This window comes from Fusarium verticillioides, chromosome 2 (assembly GCF_000149555.1).
Source record: "Fusarium verticillioides 7600 chromosome 2, whole genome shotgun sequence".
In the NCBI taxonomy this organism is placed as follows: Eukaryota; Fungi; Ascomycota; class Sordariomycetes; order Hypocreales; family Nectriaceae; genus Fusarium; species Fusarium verticillioides.
The window spans coordinates 113,362-137,217 of NC_031676.1; the positions used below are offsets into that span (position 1 = coordinate 113,362).

At 47.6% G+C, this 23,856-nt stretch overlaps 10 protein-coding genes across 10 annotated transcripts; 5 read left to right on the forward strand and 5 right to left on the reverse strand.

Annotated features, from left to right (window-relative positions):
* Positions 1–414: 414 nt before the first annotated feature.
* Positions 415–1,066, forward strand: FVEG_05840 (hypothetical protein; the record flags this gene model as incomplete). Its single annotated transcript, XM_018894077.1, has 3 exons — positions 415–709; positions 764–881; positions 934–1,066. 3 exons carry the CDS (start codon positions 415–417, stop codon positions 1,064–1,066), a joined length of 546 nt encoding a protein of 181 aa, XP_018751062.1.
* An 866-nt stretch (positions 1,067–1,932) lies between these two features.
* FVEG_05841 (hypothetical protein) lies at positions 1,933–2,088 on the forward strand (the record flags this gene model as incomplete). The annotated part of the gene is made up of 1 exon (XM_018894078.1): positions 1,933–2,088. The coding sequence occupies one exon, from the start codon at positions 1,933–1,935 to the stop codon at positions 2,086–2,088; it is 156 nt and encodes a 51-aa protein (XP_018751063.1).
* A 206-nt stretch (positions 2,089–2,294) lies between these two features.
* On the reverse strand, positions 2,295–4,239 carry FVEG_15738 (hypothetical protein). Its single transcript, XM_018904934.1, has 6 exons — positions 4,035–4,239; positions 3,876–3,981; positions 3,571–3,826; positions 3,312–3,519; positions 2,722–3,259; positions 2,295–2,656 (listed from the first exon to the last, which is right to left on the reverse strand). Exons 1-5 carry the CDS (start codon positions 4,216–4,218, stop codon positions 2,733–2,735), a joined length of 1,281 nt encoding a protein of 426 aa, XP_018751064.1. The 5' UTR covers positions 4,219–4,239; the 3' UTR covers positions 2,295–2,656; positions 2,722–2,732.
* A 566-nt stretch (positions 4,240–4,805) lies between these two features.
* FVEG_05842 (hypothetical protein) lies at positions 4,806–5,849 on the reverse strand (the record flags this gene model as incomplete). The annotated part of the gene is made up of 2 exons (XM_018894079.1): positions 4,806–5,494; positions 5,555–5,849. 2 exons carry the CDS (start codon positions 5,847–5,849, stop codon positions 4,806–4,808), a joined length of 984 nt encoding a protein of 327 aa, XP_018751065.1.
* An 883-nt stretch (positions 5,850–6,732) lies between these two features.
* Positions 6,733–8,801, reverse strand: FVEG_05843 (hypothetical protein; the record flags this gene model as incomplete). The annotated part of the gene is made up of 5 exons (XM_018894080.1): positions 6,733–7,426; positions 7,477–8,021; positions 8,064–8,237; positions 8,293–8,320; positions 8,482–8,801. The coding sequence occupies 5 exons, from the start codon at positions 8,799–8,801 to the stop codon at positions 6,733–6,735; spliced, it is 1,761 nt and encodes a 586-aa protein (XP_018751066.1).
* A 2,431-nt stretch (positions 8,802–11,232) lies between these two features.
* On the forward strand, positions 11,233–13,610 carry FVEG_05844 (hypothetical protein; the record flags this gene model as incomplete). The annotated part of the gene is made up of 5 exons (XM_018894081.1): positions 11,233–11,321; positions 11,409–11,537; positions 11,637–12,903; positions 12,978–13,400; positions 13,452–13,610. 5 exons carry the CDS (start codon positions 11,233–11,235, stop codon positions 13,608–13,610), a joined length of 2,067 nt encoding a protein of 688 aa, XP_018751067.1.
* A 515-nt stretch (positions 13,611–14,125) lies between these two features.
* On the reverse strand, positions 14,126–16,112 carry FVEG_05845 (hypothetical protein; the record flags this gene model as incomplete). The annotated part of the gene is made up of 4 exons (XM_018894082.1): positions 14,126–14,822; positions 14,889–15,661; positions 15,717–15,750; positions 15,808–16,112. The coding sequence occupies 4 exons, from the start codon at positions 16,110–16,112 to the stop codon at positions 14,126–14,128; spliced, it is 1,809 nt and encodes a 602-aa protein (XP_018751068.1).
* Positions 16,113–16,871: 759 nt separating this feature from the next.
* On the forward strand, positions 16,872–17,805 carry FVEG_05846 (hypothetical protein; the record flags this gene model as incomplete). The annotated part of the gene is made up of 3 exons (XM_018894083.1): positions 16,872–16,911; positions 16,974–17,198; positions 17,255–17,805. The coding sequence occupies 3 exons, from the start codon at positions 16,872–16,874 to the stop codon at positions 17,803–17,805; spliced, it is 816 nt and encodes a 271-aa protein (XP_018751069.1).
* A 792-nt stretch (positions 17,806–18,597) lies between these two features.
* Positions 18,598–19,654, reverse strand: FVEG_15739 (hypothetical protein; the record flags this gene model as incomplete). The annotated part of the gene is made up of 4 exons (XM_018904935.1): positions 18,598–18,734; positions 18,796–19,063; positions 19,141–19,533; positions 19,589–19,654. The coding sequence occupies 4 exons, from the start codon at positions 19,652–19,654 to the stop codon at positions 18,598–18,600; spliced, it is 864 nt and encodes a 287-aa protein (XP_018751070.1).
* A 396-nt stretch (positions 19,655–20,050) lies between these two features.
* FVEG_05847 (hypothetical protein) lies at positions 20,051–21,712 on the forward strand (the record flags this gene model as incomplete). The annotated part of the gene is made up of 4 exons (XM_018894084.1): positions 20,051–20,078; positions 20,294–21,116; positions 21,174–21,401; positions 21,463–21,712. The coding sequence occupies 4 exons, from the start codon at positions 20,051–20,053 to the stop codon at positions 21,710–21,712; spliced, it is 1,329 nt and encodes a 442-aa protein (XP_018751071.1).
* Positions 21,713–23,856: the final 2,144 nt, after the last annotated feature.

The following is a 23,856-nucleotide window of genomic DNA, read 5'->3' on the forward strand; positions in this document are numbered from 1 at the left end:
CATAATTAGCCCTGAAAGCCCCAGACAATCTGTGCCACCGTCCACATGCTTCTTCAGTCCAACGGTCGGAAAAAGCATCGACCATCAAAGCGGTAGGACATCAAGGGATCACCAATTCATGCCTATAGTGCCTGAGCGGCCAATGCCCCCCCGAAGCATCCGAAAGACGCGCACGAGGCTGTAAAGTCAATTCTAACGGGTGAATGATCTGTGAAGCTATGAGAGATTTTGAGAAGCTGGCGAAGTGCTACCTTGCCATCGAGAATGGAACGATACTTTCCGAGTCGGCATGGAATCTCTACCGTAGTCCTAAAAGCCTTTTGACTATAAATAAGCGTAATGAGTCCCCAAGAAATTGGCCTTGTTCATAACATCTCAGTACGACCTCGAGATACATACAAACCAATATTCACCATGAAGTGCACCTCTACCGCCATTGCCCTCTTGGCCGCAGCTGCAGCTGGCGTCCAGGCAGCCAACATCCAACTTGTTGGCAAGGTCATGAATAGTGCTGCCAAGGAGGGCTTCGAAAAGAGTAGAACCCTCGTTTATGCTGGTGGGAAGACCAAGCGTGATGCACCCAAGGTTTATGAGCCAGATCCCGACCGGGAATACACCCTCGAAGATGGTTACATCTTTGTCCTTCAGTGTACCACTGTTGGATTCAGGCCTGAGTGCATTTCGTTTGGCTCTGAGCCTGGAAAGTGCGGTATGTAACATTCTAATCCCTGTCTCCACACTCGAACTGACACTGGTCGAACAGTCTCCTACTTCGACTTTGACCCTAAGAAGGGCGATGATCCGACCTCTATCTCGGATGCATTCAACCACAATGTCACTTCAATTTCCACCAACACTGGTGGCGCATGCCAGTTCTACCAGTAAGTTCTTACTTCCCCCCCCTCAAAGACAGCGATCTAACCTTGTAAAAAGTTATACCGGCTGCGACGATAAGGGCGATGACCGTGGTTTAACGACTTCCTACAACTACAACCTTAACGTGACTTTGCCAGAGGACGATCGAACCCCTGAGTACTTCAGGAACATCACTAGCTGGAGATGCTGAGTACCTCAGCTCCCCTCCTCTGCAAGACATGAGCTCACGTGACTTACCATAGCTCAAATTGTATGACAGTATTGGAGGCGCGGAAATAGGATAATTATTGATGCAATTTTCTGAGCTATCAAGATGATCTTTGTTCTATATGGCCGAGGTTTCAACTAAACATTTTCGGTCAGATATCGTCCTGCAATTACGTTGCAACGCTCTTCATGGAAGAAGAAAATAAGAGACTTTAAAATAAACTCAGTTCAAGTTATTCTAAGCTTAGTAAAGATATTCTACATTTAGGCTAATTTACCTGAGGCTTTTCTCCATTTAGGATCCAGGTCCTAAGTTTTGTTTCCTCCTTGAGGATGCTACTGAGATGCACAAGTCTATTGGATAAACGAGCCGGGTGATTCCTCGGCCCGGCATACTTCACAGTCCCCATCGCATCACTACGCCAGCCTAAGATTTCCCCACTAATTCTCAACTCAGTCAATATAGAATGGCAAACACCGGTGCAGCTACTATTCTTGATGTTTGCACGTATCACAGGCGCGACTTTGACCTTGTACTCATTCGATCACGACCCCACGAAAACCAGGTCGTCCGGGAATCTATAGAGAAGCCCTTCAATACGATACCCACCGTGAGGTTAGGGGCACTTGATCTTCTCCCGAATGAGTTGTTGAACCTCATGCTTCGCAACCTTGATCTATTATCATATTTCCGATTTCGCCAGGTCAACAGACGTTCCCGGGTCTTGGCAAGTGGGCTTCGAGAATACAAGGCCGTTGTCAGACACGGTATAGAAGGCTTTCGCGGCATGCTGCGTTCGCGACTGGCGACTCATTTTACATTTGGGGACATGTACCGCGCCTTGATAGATGAAACCTGCTCCTTTTGCAAAAAATTCGGTGGCTTTCTATATTTGCCGACTGCCGCTCGCTGCTGTTTCGCATGTATTGAGAATGCCCCTGAGCTACGCGTTATCAGCATGCCCGCCCTGTCGAAGCTCACAAAGCTATCTGCCAAGCGTTTGAAGTCTAACCTTGGATACATTCTTAGAACAGTATCGGGAATGTACTCCATGAGAGAAAGACCCGCGGTCCGACCAGGTCTATTACTAGCGGAAGTGGAGGCTAGACGGACTCTAACAGGGCTTGGTCTCCTGACTTCGGATGTGGCTCAGGCTTTAGAGGCGCGGAGCGAACAAAAAAACCAACGTTTTATGATGTCAACTGCATACCCATGGTATGATCCAGCCACTGGTCAAGTTGAAAATGGTGTCAGTTGTAAGGGGTGCCAGATTCGCCAGGAGGCTCTCGCTCTGATCAGTCAAGCTCGCGACGATGTATTCTCTTCTAGGGGTTACCAATCCCATTTTGAAACTTGCAAAGAAGCAAAAGCTTTATTCGAAGATAGTGCAGGGGGAACAAGAAGTGTGGCGGAACCAGAATTCACTCGCCGAAAGGGTTATTTCAACACATTGGATCGAAATGGTCTACCAAGATAAGATAGGACTGCCATATACTGGTAGCTTATAATGAAGAAACATAGAGTTTACAACTTTTGAGTAAGCCACGGAAAATACGATGTCTGAGAAGGAGACTATAACGGAACAGTTAGTTGAGTTACATGTAAAAGCCAACACAGTAAATCGCGTTTTCCCTTACCTCGAGTACTTTCATACTGTTCCCCCGGACTCTTGTACCAATCTCTCCAACCGATTCAGGTATATCTTCCTCTTATGTACAGATATTTCAAAGAACAGCAGTTTGCAAAACTCTATTGGTGACACTCGTAGAATATCTAGCTTTTGTGGTGGTGCATTCGTAGTACCGTCTGTACTGGTTTGGCTCGACGTCGACTGTAAAGCATTGTAATTGATTTTCGCTCTCAGAACAATGACATTTCCAACGACATGAAAGTCAGGCGGAGGTAGTTTCCAGACAGAATCCTGGTTTCTATCTGCTTGAATACTTTTTGAAAACGTGCTGCTGTTGAATTCAGACAACGGCAGCCCATAGGCTGATCGGTACAAACTGATGATCGATGTGATGTAGCTTTGATCCACCCTCGGAACCAAGTCGTGTTCGTTGACTACAGCGTAGATGTGCCGGGATTGAGGAAGGCCTTGTGCTAGCTCAGTGATGTTGGTTGAAGTAACAGGCGGGGCTCCGAATGTGACGAGAGAGAACTTTGCATTCGATACTTATGAAGGCTGTCAGCTCGTGAGACACGAGGTACAAAGACCTGTACTTACGTTCATTTGGGCAATGGCAAACAAAGTGAAGGAAGACCATAGCTGCAACCGCTCCGCCAGCCGAGTGACCTGTGAGAACTACATCTTTTAAGCTCCTATCGGCTGTGACCTGGCGAATGATCTCCTCAGTGAGCCAGGGAAGGAGAGTCGCTGCACAAGCCAAGAAGCCACCGTGGGCATATATCTGTTCCTTAACACCCGGAAAAGCCTCAAGATAGCTGTGAGTAGTTGAACGAAATAAAAAGCTTCTGGAACTTACGAAAACCGAAGCAGAATCCTTCTGGTTCCTATTAAAGTTTACCAGATGGTCCGTCTTGCAAGACGTGCCTCTAATGGAAACAAAAAGGGTATTTGTATCTTCCGATTTCCATATCGAAGTTGCTTTGACTGTCCCAGTGATCGAAGGGGCCCGAGAGATCACTGGTACGAGGTCACGTCCAGGATGGACATCTGGTTTGTAGACGGAGCATGCGCATCTGCAGGCTGCAAGCAGTAGTTCGAGTAGATCACGATCCCTGATAAAGTCAGGCTAGGTTAGGCAGCTCTTTTTCCAAATAGACATACCCAGTCCATGGCTGTGAAGCTTGTTCATTAACCTTTGAGTTTTCATACTTGGATATCTCTTTAGCAAGCCGTGACAGGTGAAATTGTAGCAAATCTCCATGTTCTCCTGATTTGAACGTCAATCAGCAAGCGGCAGATATCCCAGCAGAATTTATTTACCTTGATCATCCAGCTGGTCAAGTACAAAGTCCAAGCATTCGAGCAGCTCAGTCACAGCCACCGAGAACGCTTGTGAGTTGGCACTGAATTCAGCTTGCGATGTTGGCGCCGAGGCAGCAGCTGCAACCGAAGTCTTTGTGATCGATCTTGCATTTCGGCCTTTGAGAAATTTCGAAGCCCACATGGTGCAACCGATTTTTCTATGATTTATGATGAACTCAGGTTCCCTAAGGTACAATTAAGGGAGCTGAGAAAGAATGCCTTGCTTCGCCACGTGCTTGCACCGCCACTGTCGATGGAACGATATGTACTTACTCAGACTAACCTTATCGGGCAGGGTGCACACTGAGGTGTAATTGACTGTAAAGCTATCCGTACCAGCCTACTATTAATAACACGAGCATCCCTTTCAGTGCAACACAGATGGTACAAAAAACGCCGGGTCTGAAATGGATAACTTAGTTCTCAAGAAGTCTGATATTTCAGGTATTCGCACGGACTTTCTTTACCAAACATTGGCCACTCGGCTGACTTCACCTCAACTCTAGCCGCAATCGATTGGTGGTCCAGCGAGCCTCGCATTCGTGTCATGCCACGGGAGTTGTGTGCCGGGGTTGGCCGTGGCACAGGACGGAGATAACTTAACGTGATTCCCGCCTACCTTCCCAGGGGTAAAGAATAAGCTGGATATGGAGGAATAAAGTCACTGACGGTATTGGGCGGTAGGAGGCTTGGATATTGGATATGGGGGCTATATATCTACTTAGCTCGCTACTCGATATGCTTCTTTACGAAGCTGATCAAGCTTTGCAGACCTTCCTCAGTAGCATTGCCCATAGGTATCAGTGTAAGAGCGTGGCACCCTGCATCTACGATGTGTAGGTACACTTTATTGCCGGAGTTGGCCCATTTGGCAGCCATGAAAATGCTGTCATCGAGCAACGGGTCGATTGACCCAACCAGAAACTGCGCTGGAGGCAGTTTACCTAGGTCAGCATACAGAGGCGAGATATGAGACACCTTGCGATCCCATAGGGGAACATGTGCAAAAGCGGCCTCTGTGAAGCGCTGCATTGCATCGCTACTCAGGACAATGTTGCGTTTGTGGTTGAGACATGAAGGGGTATAGGTGAGATCAAAGATGCCGTAGCCCGCACAGATGGCAGAGAGCTGCGACTGCACATCAACGCCGTGCTTGTCGCGGAGAGCTAATGCAACGGAGACAGCATACCATGCGCCGGCGGATTCACCGCCAAGCACACGCAGCTGCGCTCCTAGCTTATTTACTCCTGCTTCAGACACCGCGAACAGGGCTGCATCGACGGCGTCGTTGTAGCCGGCTGGATAAGGGTTCTCTGGCGCCAGGCGATACTCTACCGAGGCCATAGTAAGGCCCAGCTCGTTGGAAAGCCGGGTGAGATATGAGTCGTACGAGGCATTGCTGCCAATGACAAAGCCCCCTGTTTAGTTGGGCCACTTGGTGAGCTCTCATCTATGTGGCAAGACAGTATGATGCATACCTGCATGGAAATGTAACCAAACTCCCTTAGGTGAGCCTGCCGAGGGTTCAATGACCCGCAGCTGGATCGAGTTCCCTTCACGGCCGGTAAATTTGATCAATCGTGCCTTATCGTTGCAAACAGGCTTCTTGAAACCGTGGGTGCCATCTCGACGCCCATCACGGTAATCTTGCGGCGTCGGAAACTCGTACCAATTCTTGTCATTTGCTAGAAGCTTTTCCAGGCGGTCTGCAAACTCAAGACGCCCCTTGAGGGTACTCGCCGAGACGTGAGCTGGGCGGAGGTTGAGTGCCATTATCGTGTCTAACAAAGTCATGGAGATCTTGTCTAAAAAGCGATATGCGCACCTTGTCAAGAAGTAAAGGGACTTCGAAAATGATAATAACTAGTTCATACTCATCTACTTAGTTAAATAACTCCCCAGCGGCACATACACATTCGGAATATGCGTTGAGTTGTTCGGAACCGGCACGGAAACGGATTTTAATCTCTGTATTCCGAAATAAAGACAATGGCTAGGCCAAGCTCTATATGGATTGAACAGTTGATTTGGTACTGCTAATTGCAAGGGAAGACCGAGCCCGATAACCTGCATCCGGATTCATGACTGAACCTGGATATATCGCGAAGGTCGCCTGAGGGCCTCCCAGGTTGGTCGTAGGGTTGAGTTTATAAAGCCAAGCACTGGACGATCTCCAGATGATATGCAAAAGGTCTGCAGAGTCAAAAATTGCACTACTGAGTCGGTTGAACGCAATACATAATCAGTAGGTAACGTACTACAGTTAGCTATAGAGCTTAGATTATTAAATTCACAACTCTAAAGTCCAAATCTCATAGCCTCTGCGCACGGTGAAATGAAAGAAAAAAAGGAAAAGGCCCTGTACTAATAGGCCAGCTTTTGTATAGATTGGATATGGGATGGAAGCAAATGAAGCCAGAGATCGATATGGTTGCTCTATTTGTTTTACACTAAGCCCTTGCACTAAAGCATCTTCTTTGCTTCACATGCGTCGTAGAATGCGGTAATGGCAAAGGATGTCTTTCCTAGTTTCCTGTTTCAGGTGCCTTTGCTGATTCCTCAACACGTCGATACCTCAAAATGAGGAGCATCCACAAGATAGTATCTGATGATAATAATGTCAGACCTGTAAATGACCAGCGGTAGAGAAGGGTACTCACGAAAGGTCTGCCCCTACACTGCCCTCAGCAGCGGTGAAACCATCTCCAAGCCAGGCGAACATGCTCGATGGATCGGCGGACAGCGGTGTCCATTCAAAATCTTCGTATCGTGGTCGCTCAAGTAGGTTGAAGTAATGCAGGCGAGACCCTGGGTGAAGTGACACAACTGTTCTACCAGAACTGCCATTTTTGAATGAACTGGCACAGCCCTCTACCCAAACCGTCTTCTCCATCCACTTCATCGCGTGTGCCACCCACGCACCCGTGACGACTTGTCTCGGAACCAGTGACGCATATCCTTCTGTTTGTAGCTTGTACACCAGCTTCTGAATATACCCTGTCACCTTTTCAATAGAGCCTGTGATGGACCCATGGCCAAGCGGGCTCTGAGGTCCCATCATGACGAAGTAGTTCGGCATCTTGTTCACTGTCACGCTCAGGTAGGCAGTGGGAAGCTCTTTTGTCCATACTTCCCGAAGATCACGGCCATCTGAGCCGAGGATAGGAAATCTGGGTACGAAGCCCATATTGAAGCCGGTTGCACAGATGATAGTATCAGAGTTGACCTGCCTTCCTGACGCAGTCCTCAGACCGGTTTCGTTAAAGGAATCGATCTCGCCCCAGATGATCTCGACTTTGGGAGAGCTCAGTGCCTCGAGAAAGCCGTTGCCTGGGGTGGGTCGTCGGCATCTTTGATGGATTAGCATGGCCACGCCTACAATGTTATGCTCTAATCTTACCCGACAGGGAAGTCCGGGATCAAGTCATTGGCAAGCTCTGGCTTCGCAGATAACTTCCCAATCATCTGTTGTTTAGTGACTTCTCTTCCCATTTTCTGAGCCTTGGAATCCTTAAGATAAAGGCGAAACCGAGCGTTCAGCTCATTTTCGATCTCCTTTCGATACCTATAATATGCTTCAGGATCCTTGGCCCAGCCTTCTTTTTCGTTATCAGTGTAAATCTTATTTGCGCCGTTCTCGCCAGCGAATCGGTTTGCGAGGGACGGCGTGACCCAGGTTTTGCTGCGTAGCATTACATGAATTTTGTCTGCTTTATCGAGGATGGCTGGCAGGATCTGAATGCCGGAACTTCCATTTCCAATGAGAGTGACTGTGCGGCCTGTTACATAATCGGCATCGGGCCATGCCGCCGAGTGCATCATGTTTCCCCTGTAGGTCTCGCGATTGGGGATTGCCGGCCAGCGCCAATTGTTGTAAGCGCCGCTGGCGTTGATAAAGATATCGCACTCTTCGATGAAGGGTTCGCCCTTCTCACCGTCTTTTGTCTCGCCATCGGAAACTACGAGCTCTCGGCCGTCCGTCTGGACAATTTGGATCTGCCACTTTTGACGCTCCTCGAACCACTTGGCGCCGATTATCTTGTGGCTGAGCTTGATGTACTGTCCAAGATTGTGCTGGTCGGCAACGTCCTTGAGATAGTTGTAAATGTCCTGGCTGCCTGTGTAGAAACTTGGAAAATGGGGGTTTGGAGCCCAATTGAACTAATAAAGCCGGTTATCACTATTCTCGTGACATGTATTGTAATAGCCGCCATACCTGATAGTTATGGATAGGTATATCGCAGCTACACATGAATCAACCTCGTGTAAGTAAGTGACTCTGCTATTCTATGCATGCATGCATGCATGCATTTATGAAGAAAGGCCCGTTTGGTGGGTTACTTACGCGCAGCTGAACGTCGAGTTAGCAACAACACGAGCACTTATTCAGTACTGCAAGACTCACCCTGGATACCGATTCTCGAACCACGTCCCCCCAAGATCAGAGTTCTTCTCGTAGATTTTCAGCTCACAGTTCGCAAAGCTGCCCGTTTCGACCTCATGTGCAAGGTTCAATCCGCTGATGCCAGCGCCACAACAGACAATCTTGAGCGGTCTAGGAGTCCGCATAGGGACACGTGACATCTCAAATGCCAGGGGGTCAACAGACTTGTATGCAGATGTTTCCGACGGGTTTGGTTGCCCCTGCGCCGCCGCCTGGTAGAATCTGACTGCATCTTCCATAGCCGACGAGTCAGGGGTGCTGTGTACAGAGTTGCTTGCCATGACTGTTTTGAATACTCGACTAACTGGTATGCGTCGTCGGTGGTAATGAATTAAGCAGACCTATAGTCTTCATTCGAACCTGAACCTTTAACATACCCATGTATGGGATTCACCTTTTTATTTTCTTATCTAGGACGCTCTAAACTCTCCTCGTTGTGATACGTAAGATTGGAGCTTGGTCCGGCACTCGGTCTTAAAGGAACGAACGGAATATTGACAAAGTTCCGTACGGAGTTCGGAACACGTTTGCCTCTAGCTACCCCGCTCGGCTTCTTCTGTTGATTTGAGTTTGTGAAGTGAGGACATTATTTTGCATGGAGGAGTTTTCTCCAGTCTCCGAGATTCCCGCGGAGTTGAAGGTAAAGTCTATTCACGTATGTATTTCGATACAACCTACTGAAGGTACCGCCTCGCCTGATATTCAAGCTCAGGTAGTTATATAGATGTCTACGTGTTCAAGCCTGGAGTAACCGAGCTCTACGTACATAGTCTCTAGGAAGGGAGGGAAGTAATTGGTTGTGTATCTGGTGCTTGGTCTGTCTAGGAAAGACCATGATACTGGCTAGAAAGAAGTGCCGACTGTACCATGTCGTTCAGTCCCAGTCAGCCAGGTAGTTAATAGAGCTATTGAAACCTTTTATTGCCTCTTAGATTGCTCCCGGGAATACAAACAGAAACAATCATGGGCGCAGAAATCTGTGTCTCGAGCCGTCTAACTTGGCATGGTATTCTACTGTGCAACATTCGCCTCCATTTCATGTTTGCAGGCTTACTTTATGAGCCCAACCCAGGATATCTGCCTGGGGGTTTGCAATCCGGGGACCCCGGGTGCTTCCCCACATCCGACGTAGTTAGTGTCCGCCCTGAGGTGAGAAGTATGAGGGCACCTTATATTTCAATTTGCCTAGGTACAGTAGCGGGAAAAAAGTAACGACACACCCCACCCCATAACGCGTTTTTATCCACAACAACACCACGCAATTACTTCAAGACGCGATTACTTTCTCAATTATGCCTCGATATAGGCGTAGGCCACATCATTCTCCTTATAAAAGGACAAGGATTATAACTATATATAATATAGGCATCCCTCCCCTCAAAATTTACAAGAAAACCGGTCTTAACCGAAACAAGGTCTATAATATTATAAGACGCTACAGATATTAACAGAGTGCAAAAGACCTTCTGCGCTCTAGTCGACCTAGGATATTAACAGATCAGGATAAAAGTCATATCCTTAGAATCGTTAACAACAACCCTTTCTATACATTACAAGAAATCAAGGATTAGACCGGTTTAAACTGTAATAAACGCACTATAACCAACTAGCTTAAGGAAAAAGGCATCCAGCACAAGTACTCACTTCAACGCCCATTTCTCGGCCCCCAGGCTGTCTCAGCTAGGCAGGCTTTTATAGCTAAATACAGATATAAACTAGAAAAGTTCTAGTATACCTGGTTTTTCACTAATAAGGTCTTAATCGACTATACAGACGGCAATTACACTAAGTAGTCTTTCTATAAATACGTAAGTTAAAGGCTCTAATAATAACTTCATATCCTAACTTCTATAAGAGCAAGAGACTATCTATAAAGAATATATAACCTTGCAGACGCCCTATAAGGCATAGCAAGATATTCTTTAGTGCTATAGGCTTAGAATTCTACTCTAATCTCGTCCCTTTATAAGGGGACCCCCTTATAAAAAAGGAAGGCGTAACAGGACGTAGAATTCAGGAATATCTTAAGTAACAGCTACCTCTTTTTGTATCTAAAGGAATAACCTTTACTTACGATAACAGTCTGACCTTCAAGGCCAAGATCATGCAGTCCTAGCTTAAGATATAGGCAAGATTAGAAGGCATAACTCTTGTAGACTAGCCTCTATATAGCCCTGATATGAACCCTATAGAAAATCTCTAGAAAATACTGAAAGAACATATCTACAGACATTATCCTAAACTTGCTGGCTTTCCCTGATTAGATAAAGCTATTAATTATCTAATTAAGGCAGCGCAAGAAGTCTAGGATAAGATTAAACCTAAAGTATACAAAAACCTCATTAAATCGATACCTAGAAGGCTTAATGCTCTTTAGAAGGCAAGGGGCTAGTATATAAAGTACTAAGTAATATTTTCAGACTCGCCAGTCAATTTCCTACAGATTAATATACACTATATCTAAATTAATAGTTATTTACATCTTTAATTGCTGTTCCAAGTTATCGTGATCATTTCGTGGTGTTGAGTTTACCCGGGGTGTGTCGTTTCTTTTTCACCCCCACTGTACCTATTGTATCACCCCGCAGTTGATTTTCAGGACACCAACCAGACCAGGCTCTCTTTTCTTTTGCACTGCAACTTCCCCCACTCCCGACAGTGGTCGGTTTCTCTTCTTCTGTCACCAGGGCAAAGGCAAACGCAAGCTTGGATATGACCTCCGATCTGAACGAGAACGAGTTTGGCACGGGTCACAGTCCATATGGTGCAACTGGGCCGACGCAGGCCAGGAAGCGGAAGAAGTACGCGGTCTAGGCGTGGTAAGGGCTTACTTTGACTGCATTGAATCGAACTCCACAGACGTGCATTTATGACTGATAGGATTCTAGTCACGACTGTAAGCGTCGCAAGGTGAAGTGTAGTGGAGAAAACACTTGCCAGAATTGTCGGAGCAGAGAAATCAAATGTCGTTACTCGCCTAGTCCCACGACAGTCGAGGGTGAAGTTGAGACCAGACGGTAAATTGAGTCCTGCCCTTTTGATTTGCACGGACACAAGCACGCCTTTTCCTGATGTTGACCTGGCTGTCATTGCAGCATTCGCTCTAGTGTTAACAGCAGTAATGCCATCGCTCGCCAGACTCGAGACTCGGCGTCTGCAGGTGCTCGTATGCCACCGGGTGCCTTGCCTGACCCTCGTGTTGATGAGCTCTACGAACGAGTCAGGTCCATTGAGTGCACGCTGACTCGATTGCTAAAGTCAGCCAAATACACCGAGAATTCGTCACCGGGCGTCCCTTTCCTGACTCCTGTAGAGCGCAGTGTTGCTGTTCCTGATGAGGAAGATGACGATGGAGATCAGTTTGCCCTGCCTCCAATCACGCACAATGATCTCACACTGTCTTCTCAGGTCGCCGCTCTGGGTGCCTTCTTATCCGGGCCGCCCTCGCCAAAGACTGCCAGCAGTTGCAGGCAAACGGCCGCCTTTCAAGTCCTGATCCAATTTCCCGATTCTTCTACTCTGCAGCATCTGCTCGACGTCTACTTCTGTGACATGAACAGCTACTTCCCGTTCTTGGATCGCCAGGATACCGAGCTGCGTATCTACGGCGTTGTTGGCCGCCTCGGCCATAGCTCCTGTAATCGCAGTGTGGCGGTGACCAAGGAAGACCTCTCCATCATCGCTCTCACATATATCATGCTTGCAATGGCTGACTGCGTGGACCCAGACAAAGGAGCATGCGATGGGGATGCGAAGCCGGGCTGGGAAAGATATCTCCAAAGCTGCCGTGCCATTCAGCAATTCTCCCACTCCAAGACACTCAACTTGGACACGGTCAGAGCACAATGCCTTATGGCTGCATATCTCATGCATGTCGAGGTACTCAGAGCTGCCTCGCAGGCTATCTCGGTGGCTTGGCAGCAGGCTATATCAATTCGTCTGAATGATAAAAAGACGTGGCCAGGTGATGACGCCCAAGGCGTCTTTCAGAGACAGCAACTTTGGTGGACCATGTACTTTCTGGATAGACAGATCTCGCGCAGGAGCGGCATTGCTTATCATATACGCAACACGGAATTTGACGTTGACGACTTTACTGTAAGTACGGAGAATACCCCAATACCACAAGCCGAAGTTACAAAAAGTTACCTGCAGGCTCTGGTCAGCCTATCCAGGCTCTGGAGCCGGGTATGGGACACCTTCTTTGCCGTTGGTGCGACAAACAAGGGGGACTGGATGGAAGTGGAGCTTATGGATGCTAGAATCCTCAACGCTCGCCGAGGACTACCCAAAACATTGACCTGGGACTCCAAAGAGATTGCCAATTACGCAGCATCTGGCGAAGATGAGCCGCGCATTCGTCGACGCCTTCAGATCTTCACCGTAAGTTTGCTTGTTATTTCTTAGCCCTACAATAGAGAAGGACCATGTATAGTGTATATCTAAATCGCTCTCAGAGATTGGAACTCCTTCGCATGCTTATCAAGCAGAACCCCATACACCAGTCAGCCTTTAACCCGGAAACGGCTCATTTTTGCGCACGGCTATCGCGCGAAATCATACGGTCTCATCATCTTTATTTCTTGCAATACCCAGCCAGAGCAAGCGGCTACTTCGCGACAAGCTCGATAGTGGAATGCATCTATCACTTGGCCCCAGTCATCCACCGCTCCACCGACAGCCATGAGCATAGCGCTTGTGTATCTGCTTTTAACCAGGCTCACGGTATCTTGATTAACCTCTCCGTCTACACCAATGTGGCTAAGAAAGCACTGAGGGCCTTGAATGGGGTTATCAAAAAATGGGGTGGCGGGGATACAATAGGTATTGCCGCTAGCAAGGACACCAGGTTGCGGCAGGGCCAAGTGCAGGATGTCGATGTGAGATGGCCGTCTGAATCTTATTTGCTTCCAACGCTGACAACTGACAAGAATTTTGATGTTCCTCCGGAAATACAGGAATTCATGAGAAGGACGGGCGCACAAGTTGGAGTAGAAGGGTTTGATATTCATCTCGGCGACTTGATGGACATGTCGATGGGCTGGCTTCCCGGCAGTGAATTCGATCTTCGGCCTGATGTTCTCCACTAACGCCATTGGAGAACCTGAACCCTGAAGTTTATTGTTTTCATCTCTAGCCCTTACACGTAGCGACCACAAGTGGTAATGGACATTTCGCAGAGGCAGTTTGTAGATGGCTTCGGCCCTCCTGATGCATTGATCGCTGTACTCCGTACCACGAGCGAGTTGTGGCAGCTAAGGGCGGACAAGGATATTCTTTCAGACATCGGGTGAAGGCATACTTTAAAAAGTGCCTTGAAGACGTAGGCTGTGAGCTGTGAGCTGTGTTGTATTACTGTGTACATGGTGAGCACTAATCTAAGTAGGAGCAAAATCTAGACTAAACATTAAAGTATCTTTCCTTTGTTCTCGTATAAACTCTTTATTTTGGCCATCTAACTCACATCAATCTCTGCTAGATCTCTGGAGCTGCTGAGCCAGATTATCAAGTTCTAGGTACCATCTATAGGAAAGGAAACGGCCCGTATGTTAGTAAACTTCGATTGGGAGGTGGGAAATAGGGAACGGCTAGGCTGAGGCTCCACTTACGTCAAATCAGTATCGTTAGTCGGGTTTCGCTCTCTTGCCGTAAATCCAGTGGCTAGCCAAGCAAAGGTCAGGTCTTCGGAGCATAGACTCTGCCACTCAAAGTCCTCATATCTGGGAGTTGACAGCAGCTCGAAGAAATGAAGTCGGCTTCCGGGGTGCAGACTGTTCAATTCGCCATCCACAGTTCCATTCTTATACGTGCTGGCACAATGGCTTGCCCAGGCTGTTCGACGCAGCCAGGCGAGTGCGTGCTTTTGGTAAGCGGCGGCGATATGTGCCTTGGGGACGACATAGCTGTAGTTCTGTGTCTGAAGCTTATGAACTAGGTCGCAGATGTATTTAGTCACCATCTCGATGGCAGTCACAATACTGCCATGGCCAAGTGGAGAATACGGGCCCATGATGGTGAAATAATTCGGCATATCAGTTGCAGTAACGGAAAGGTAGGCATGCGGATTCTTTAGCCATTCGTCACGCAGGTTGACGCCATTGCGGCCGATGATCGGAAACCTTGGGGCACAGGACAGGTCGAAACCCGTGGCACAGATTATGGCGTCGACTCCGCTGGTGGTGGTACCATCAGAAGTCCTCAGCCCGTCCGTGGTGAAAGCATCGACCTTGCCCCAGACGACCTCGCATTTCGGGTGGCATAGGGCTTCAAGATAGCCATTGCCAGGTGTCGTGCGCCGACATCTAAAACACATCCGTTGTCAGTGGTGTCCAGTAAGAACAGGATCATGGTAGTAAGCTTGGACTGACCCGACAGCAAAGTCAGGGAGCATCGCTTTGAGCAATTCTTCCTTGCCTCCAGCTCTCAGCTTGGATGTCATCTCCGCGATACCAAACTCCCGGGCCGCCTTTTGTTCCGGTTTGTTATCAATATACAGCCCAAACCGGCTGTTGAGCTCTCCTTCGATTTGGCGGCGATATTCCAGGTATGCGGCAGGGTCTGCAGCCCAACTAGCTTTCTGTTCTTCCGTGTACTTATAGTTTGCGCCTCCTGGACCAGCGAATCGTGCAGCAAAGCTGGTGGTGATCCAAGTTGGGCTTCTGATATGGACATAAACCTTTTTTACGCGGTCAATGATAGAAGGAAGAACCTGTACACCGCTACTACCGTTACCAATCAGAGCCACTGTCTTGCCATCGAGGTTACTCTCTCCATCCTGAGGCCAGGCTGCTGTGTGATATAGTTTGCCCTGGAATTTGGACCGATTTGCTACGCGAGGCCATTTCCAGTTATTGAAAAAACCAGAACAGTTAATGAAAACATCACACTCATCATCAAACACAGTCTCAGTCTCCCCGTCTGAAACGCCAGGGCTCGAAATCACAAGGTCCCTGCCGTCAGTCTTGCTTACCGTTACTCGCCAAGCCTGGCGGTCTTCAAGCCATCTGGCGCCTATAACCTTATGTCCGGTTTTGACATATCCGCAGAGATTATGCTGTGTAGCAACTGATTCGATGTATTCCCGAATAGTTTCCCCTTTGGCATAGTAGGACGGCCAGAAAGGGTTTGGGGCCCAAGAAAACTTTCTGGCGTGTCAGCGGAATCAGAATAATTACACAGCGCTTAATGCCACTCACGGTGTAGTTTGGAGCTGGGATGTCACACGCACAGCTGCCCACACGTCAGTCCATCCTGCACACTTTCGGGGTTTCGCAGCACCTAACATACCCTGGATATCTGTTTTCGTACCATGTGCCACCTACTCCAGCGTTTTTCTCATAGATTGTGATGGTCACATTCTTCAATTTGCCGACGTGAACAGCTCGGGCCAGCGCCAGTCCACTAAACCCAGCTCCGACCGCGATGATCTTCAGTGGCCGTGGTGTAAATGTTGGTATTCTTGATAGATGACAGGCAAGCTCGTCGATGTCTTTGTATGCTTCGGTCGCCTCGCCGGGTTTCGCCGGCTCGTGAGCGATGCTTTTGTAGAACTGGATCGCACGGTCCCTTGCGGTCGCTCCGTTAGCCTCCATGTTATGCAACCCTACGTTTTTAGGCTGGTTTGTTCGTTGCTTGTGTGTTCGATCGTCGTCCTTTTCTCTTGTATACGCGTGCACGGCGTTCAATATAGCTTAAGAGCTATCTTGTGACTATTCCGCTTTCATCGATTCGTATATTTATTCAGTCCGGCCGCCGGTCACCCATGCCGCTACTCTCGGAACGACCAAAACCCGCATAAAGGCTAAGCAAATAGCAAAGTCGCTGAACCACTCTACTCGGAGGGAGCTAGAATCAGAAGTTGATGAAATTCTGCAATACTGTTTAAAAATCCCGCTTTAAATTCATTCCGAGGCCTATCCCGTCTAAAACTCGACTTATTGTTATTTCATGTATGTTTAGATGCCATACGGAAAAGTGTTTCCAGCCCGTGGGCTTTTGCTCCGTGAAATCCTTGCCGCGGCGGACTGCATTTCCCGACCAAATCGTTCTCGGTCCAACAGTGGCGCTTTCGGCCAGTCGTTATGGTATAATGTCCAAATTGTGAGCTAGATGTGTTATTTGCAGTTGACTTGGGGCTGAGAGCGTATTCCGGCAGACAGAACCTGGTGACTTAGTTCGGCCAAATCTAACAAATAACGAAACTCAGCCTCCGCTTGTCGCGGGATGGAAGAGGACACGGAACTTCGGAACATTGAGGCTGTCATGATATGTCATGATAGAGATATAAGTCCTGCACGGCTAGTCCTGGGAGTCGGCCTTGATCAGCAAGCAAAAGGCTATTATACACAGAAATGAATATTCTAAACGGACACGCACTTGTCACCGGAGCCGGTAAGAGCTCAGAGAGTGGTATAGGGCCCGTGTCGCGACTCAGCTAACGTGCATCGATTCAGGTTCGGGGATCGGTCGACAGCTGTCGCTTGCGTACGTGCGAGCGGGCGTCCGAGGTATCACGTTAGCAGATGTCAATAAAGATGGCGTCGCGGAGACTGGAAAGCTAATTCAGGCCGAATTTCCAAATGCAAAGGTTTTACCCCTCGTTGTCGACGTGACGGATGAGAAATCTGTCAACGACATGGTCGAACAAGCTTTGCAAACCTTTGGGACACTGGAATATGGTAATACACCACAAGCATCCAAGCATCCACATATGAGTCGTTGACACCTTTCACAGCCGCGAATGCTGCGGGAGTCGTTGTAAAGATCCGCGAAAAGTCGGCTCATGTCCCGACCGACGAGTTCGACCGCGTCATGAACATCAACGCCCGAGCGGTTGCCCTTTGTATGCAGGCTGAAGCGCGCGTCATGGTAAAGCAGCCACGCAAGCTGACCAGCACATACTGGCAGGACCAGGGCAGGGCCCAAGTTGGCAGCATTGTCAACTTTGCTAGTGTTTGCGGTTTCCAGGCAATGATGAATGTTATGCCGTATGTGGCATCTAAGCACGCCGTGTTGGGCATGACAAGAAGTGCAGCGCTGGAGCACGGTCCAGAGGGGCTACGTGTCAACGCCGTGTGTCCCGGCATTGCCGATACGCCCTTCATCGCAGACCTGAAGAAGCTGAAAGGGGGCAACGAACAGGATCCTGTCTTTGCTAACCCACTCGGGAGACTTTGTAAGCCAGACGAAATTGCCGACAGTGTGATCTTCCTTAGTAGCACCATGTCCAGCTATGTAAACGGTGTGGCATTGGTCGCAGATGGTGGCAAGTCTGTACTCTATTGATCTTATGGTATCAGGCCTTGCTATAGATAGTAAATGTATCGGTTCTTGATCGATGTATGTTGAATCTGTTGCTTAGTCCTTCCGTACTTCATGTCTACACTACAACCATTATGGAATAACCTGCCTTGAGGCATGGCCACTCAGGTTCCACGCAGACTTGGGCAGCGGCTTAAAAGAGGATGGCTCATCGATGCAGTCAGCCCAGTGGATAGGCTTATGACATTAACCTATTTGTGCTCTGGGCTGGTGATATGAAGATACTTGAACGTGTCTTTCCTCTTCTTCTGACAGGTCCTGTTGTAACTCTGTTCCTTGTCCGGTCAAGGAGGATCAAGACTTGATCCAATCAACCAAATCTTGCCCTACTCTTCTGATAGTTATCTTGACCAACTTTGAGTTAGCGAAGAGTAATTTTCTTAGGGTTGCATATCATGAGTGTAGGATGTAGCACCTAGATGTACCATCATTCCAGTTCCATAGCATTCCGGCCGACATTAAGCCTGTCACAGGATCTAAACAAGATCCTCTCTTCATAGTGTGTTATCAAGAGCGGTGAAGGATAATTAAGAAGCAATATAATGTTTCAAACCATATATTGGTATAAATAGATATATACTGTTTTATACCTCTTGATACACTAGCTATATACTATTCTAAGAGCCACTTAAAGCTAATATCTAGCTCCTTAGCAGCCTGCAAAGCAATATCTAGTTTACTAAATGCACCTTCAAAACAATGTGGGACTCCAGGATAAGTGTTAACCTTTACTTTTACTCCTGCATTCTCCAGCTCTCAGGCGTAGATAAGTCCATCATCTCGTAGAGGATCTAAGCCGCTAATCTGAAAATAGGTTTTTAGAAGACCTCCATGTCCTAAAGGCCACAGCAGAGGGCTGAAAAGCTCAGATTTGCCTTCAGGTGCGTAATAGCCTAAAGCAAACCAAAAGAATTAGTCACAAGGCGTGCCACGTCATATTCCAAAGCGACTTACGGCGGAAAAACTCAACAGCTTTCACATCAAGGATTGGAGCATTTACGTTCTGCTCATAGCTGGTGTATTCTTGCCCGTAGCGCTCTGCAAGTATCTCAGGAGCACAAGTGAAAGGGACATGAAGATAGACACCAGTCAACTGGGGTACAAGGCTATTGTCGCGAGCCAAATGGGATAGCACAGCAGTGATATTAGCGCCTGCAGAAGAGCCGCCGATCACAAGGCCAGCAGATGGCTTAGCACCAAGCTTGGGAGAATTCTCAACAATCTAGTGACAGGAAATTGTCAGCACGGTAACTTCAAAGAGACCAGATCGAAACCTGTATAGGAAGGAGAGTCACTTACCCAAATAAGCGCATCCCAAGAGTCAGTAATTGCAGTTGGGAAGACATGCTCAGGCGCCTTTCGATAGCCGACACTCAGTACAACTACTCCATGGTTTCTTACCAGCTTGGCGGCTCTAGGTTCCTCAAATTCGGCTGTCCCTAGGCACCAACCGCCGCCATGGTACAGGATTACTAAGGGCGAGTCAGAACTTAAGGACGCTTTAGGCTTATAGATAAGAGTACGAATGTTAGATCTGTCTCTGACAGGAATATGTATTTCGCTTTTTTCAATTCCTTCCAAGTTAACTGGTGGATTCCGGGAGACCATCGCCAACAGTTGTTTGCGAGCAGCTGGGACATCTAGCACATCGCCAAGACTGTGCGCCGCCAGAGCAGGGTTTGCTTTAATAATCTGAGAATGACTATTAGTTTTATTTTATATCTCTAGCTAAGGCTTGGTTACCAACTTCGTTTAACTGCCCATCGATTTGGCCGAGTTTAGGCCACGCAGCAGGAGTCTGATGGATGCTCATTTTGACTGAAGTATTATTACAGAAGTATGTTGTGCTTTTGAATCTCTTCGATCACGGGACTTGAAAGTATGAGGATCGGTGATAAGAGAAGCCTGGAAGTTATTGTGTCTAAAGATTGCACTAAAAACCAAGGGCCACTAGAGCCATATATATATCACCCCCTCGTAACATGGCCTGAAATCTATATCTCCGACAGTTCCGAACATTATGTCTTATGACAAACTGGTAAAACCTAGATTTACCATCTGTGACTCTCACCTCGGGATGCTACACATATCTCCCTTATGGCACTGAGATACAGTCTTCATTTCGTCGAACTTAGCACGGTCCGGAGAATTGACATCATGAGTGCAGAATTGGTCGCCCTCTGATCGATCAAGATGCCAACAAGTTACAATGGCTGCTGATGCTATCTTGGGTGTACGTATGTACCAAGTGACGGAGCAACGGAACTTGGTAACTGTTAAACCTATAGAGTAGACAGAGGTGACTTCTGTAGAAAAGAGCCCTAGATCCTAAAATAGAAAGGTTATATAATTAATTACCTCTCTTTTTCAAGCTAGCTAGAGTGGTAAAAAACGGTTACTATCAGACGCAACAAGCCCCAAAGTGGCAAGTTTGACGATACTAACGAGCCAGAGGGCGAGATCTTCTACGACGAATGCGATCTCTTGCTATACGCCACTGGCATTCTCAACAAATTCAAATGGCCTGAGATTACTGGGATCGAGAATTTCAAGGGGCGGCTTGTTCATACTGCTCATTGGCCAGAGGATTATCAGGCCGAGCAATGGAAGCAGGATCGCGTTGCTGTCATCGGTTCAGGAGCCTCTTCTGTTCAGACTGTACCCGGAATGCAACCTTACGTCAAACACATGGATGTCTTCGTTCGCACTGGTGTCTGGTTCGTTCAGGTCGCAAACAACTACGGCTCCAATTACGAATATACGGAGGAACAGAAACGAGAATTCAAGGAGCACCCAGAAACTCTAGTAGCACACGCCAAGGATATTGAAAACCAGATGAACGGCAAGTGGGGGGTTTACTACGCAGGCACTGAGAAACAAAAGGCTGCCCGCGAGCTATTCAGAAAACGAGTGGCGGAGTTCATCAAAGATGAGCGCTTGTTGAAGGGCTTCACACCCAAGTTCGAACTTGGCTGCCGCCGAGTCACTCCCGGCGACCCTTATATGCAAGCCATTCAGGAGCCAAACGTCGACATCCACTTTACTCACGCCCAGACAATCACGGAAAAGGGTATTATTGGAGGAGACGGCATTGAGCGCGAGGTCGATACCATCGTATGTGCCACCGGCTTTGATGTTACCTACCGGCCTGGATTCCCTTTAGTTGGCCTCAATGGCATCGAGCTAGGTAAGAAGTGGGAAAATGCGCCTGAGGGATATCTTGGCCTCGGCTCAGCAGATATGCCCAACTTTATCATGTTCCTCGGTCCCACATGGTAAGTAATAAGCATGACTTGCTTTCAACATGACCCCCTTGGCTAAATTCGAAACAGGCCTGTCACAAACGGCTCAATTGCTGGCCCTGTCCAGGCAGTAGCCAAGTACGCTGTGCAAATTGTGCACAAAATGCAAAGGGACAATATCAAGTACTGGGTGCCCAAGCAGCATGTTGTGGATCAGTTCAACGACCACGCGCAGGAATGGTACAAGCATAGTGTCTGGAAGGACTCTTGTCGCTATTGGTACAAGAACAATGACACGGGTCGTGTTAATGCAGTCTGGTATGTACTCCGAATGCTTGACGGTAGGTGACCATGAAGAAACGCTGACTCGAGTTTACAGGCCTGGTTCAGCTCTGCACTACATGGATACTATTAGCGTGCCCAGGTATGAGGACTTTGCTATAGAGTACCACAATAACAATATGTGGGGCTTTCTAGGTATGGGATTCACTCTTGACAGCATCAACGAGAACTGGAGTCCTACGGTCAGTATCGAGAATCTGGACCCGAAGTGGCTTGAGAGTGCTGGCGTGAAAGTACCTGACCAGTTAAGGAAAGAAAATCCTTCCTCTACTAAAGTAAAGGGATAGGGTATAGTTCAAGGTTGATGTTATATATTGGACAGGCTTTTACATAGGCTTTGTCCTTGACTACATCTTTGAGGGGCAGATTGATACATCCTATAGACAATGAATGTAGTCCACGGCGGATAGCTTTTATTCTACTCAATTTAATTGAATTTCGCAACCGCTGAGACTCTGAAGTTGCCAGAGTTCGGACGTTTCATCTTGTTAATGCTCTGTGCCAGAGGTTTAGAATTACTTGTGATTCATACATTGCAGGGTCAGGCATGCCGAAATTCGTATTTCTTGGAAATCATGTCATAATGATATTGGTAACTGATCGTGGTATCGATGTCTAAGTTGTGGGCTAGAAGTGTTATTTGCAGTTGAGACTTGTGGCTGAGAGCTTATTCCGGCAGAGAGAACCTAGATATTGGTAACTGTGGAGAATTTTCGTCTGCTATAAATAACCAGCCCGGTGTCCCCTGACTCTCGACTGGCATTTAGTAGATCTTATATAGGCCATTACAATAAGAATTGGCGTCTCGCAACCTTCCGAACAAGCCCGTACACATGCATCTGCCCCGTAGCCGAAATAGTCGCCCTGATCCCCTGTTGGGAGGAACAGGGCACCAACCAATTATGTCAACCTTACCGACGGCGAGACAGGAATTAGTATTCGCACCCAACTTCTGGACCAATATGAAACCAAAGAGCGGACCCGAATCAAGCAGCATAATATCGATCTAGTCATCGCCTGTGCCCGTCGGGCCGCCATGTAGTGTGTGGTTGCTGGTTCTCGTACACCAGGCGAACTTACCCAATGGCATTCATCCACCGATTTGCGCTACTTAGGTGGCACGAGAGGATAGTAATCAGATAGCTGATGTTCGAATCGCCATCGTCCTGATAGATGGCGCCTGCAACATACGCGCCTGCACCAGTTCGACACTGCACTGAAGTAAGCCTGCCTCATTAACGCCAATTTCAACTTTGCATAGAGGCCCTACAAGAAAACCTAAAGTTGTCTGTGAGCGTTTGAATGAAAGAGATTGATCTACAGCCAACAGGGAATGATTATGACTTCTCAACGAACGTATCAAGCCCATAAATTGAAAAGTTCCAATTTCCTTCGGCTTTTGGGAGGCAATATGCACATAGGCTCAACAAGGATAAAGATACCACGAGAGGGAGAGACAAGGTGGAAAGGATCTTGGCCGAGGGAGAAAAGCATCTCTACAAGTTTAGTTAGCTATAATACGAATTTCTTTAACCCCTCTATTTGATATCAGAATAACCCTGATCTGGCTTAGATTATACTCTCTAGAAACCTTTTCCCGTCTGGGAGGAATGGTCATGTCTTCAGCGACTAATATTACCAGCATAATTCCATCTGTTTGAAAAACAACCTCCCGTGTATGACTGAGTTCCAGCAAAGAAAAGTGGTCTGATTTTTCTAAGCAGGATTTAGACTTCTCACGGATTCCCACGTTGGTCTACTGTATGCTCTGACCGAACCTGAGAGCCGGGAACAGCCTCTTGCCAAGAACGTCACTGTTATTCACCCGATGGAAGACTAGGCTTGACTCTAAATAAGCAAGGGGCCCGAGTATCTGGTCTGACTTTGAGTTCACGCAACCTCGCTAGGAAATGAAACAAAACTGAGGGCCTTGATCCTAATGTCAAAAAGACTTAGGTAACTTAGTCTAAGTTTAGGATAGGTTTAGGACAAATTCGCTGATTTTATTTTAGCACCCTGCATGAAGGTTTGATATCTTCTTCCTCCCCAAAGACTCGTTAGTGTCTAAGAATTCCAGAAGGAATAGCTCGTGTATCATGGCTGAATTCAGCTCAAGTCCAGCCTCTCGGCTCATCCGTCTTCAGAGGAACTTATGCCTATAAGAGGTTAACCTTGATATAGTTGGCGGAAATTGACAGTTAAGAACTTCTTAACCTGACTTACACCATTCTAACCTTGTACAGATATTTCTGCCACTCGTGATCGGTGTCTCAACTATTCGCATCCCACAAGGGCTTGACTGTGGTTTTGTGGCTCAGCGCTAGATGGCAATGTCAAGCCACAAGATTCCTGATCTGCAACAACAGTATCCGGATTTGGAATTACTTTTCAGATCTTGGCAGGGGTTAGCCGATGCGATTTGACACATCTT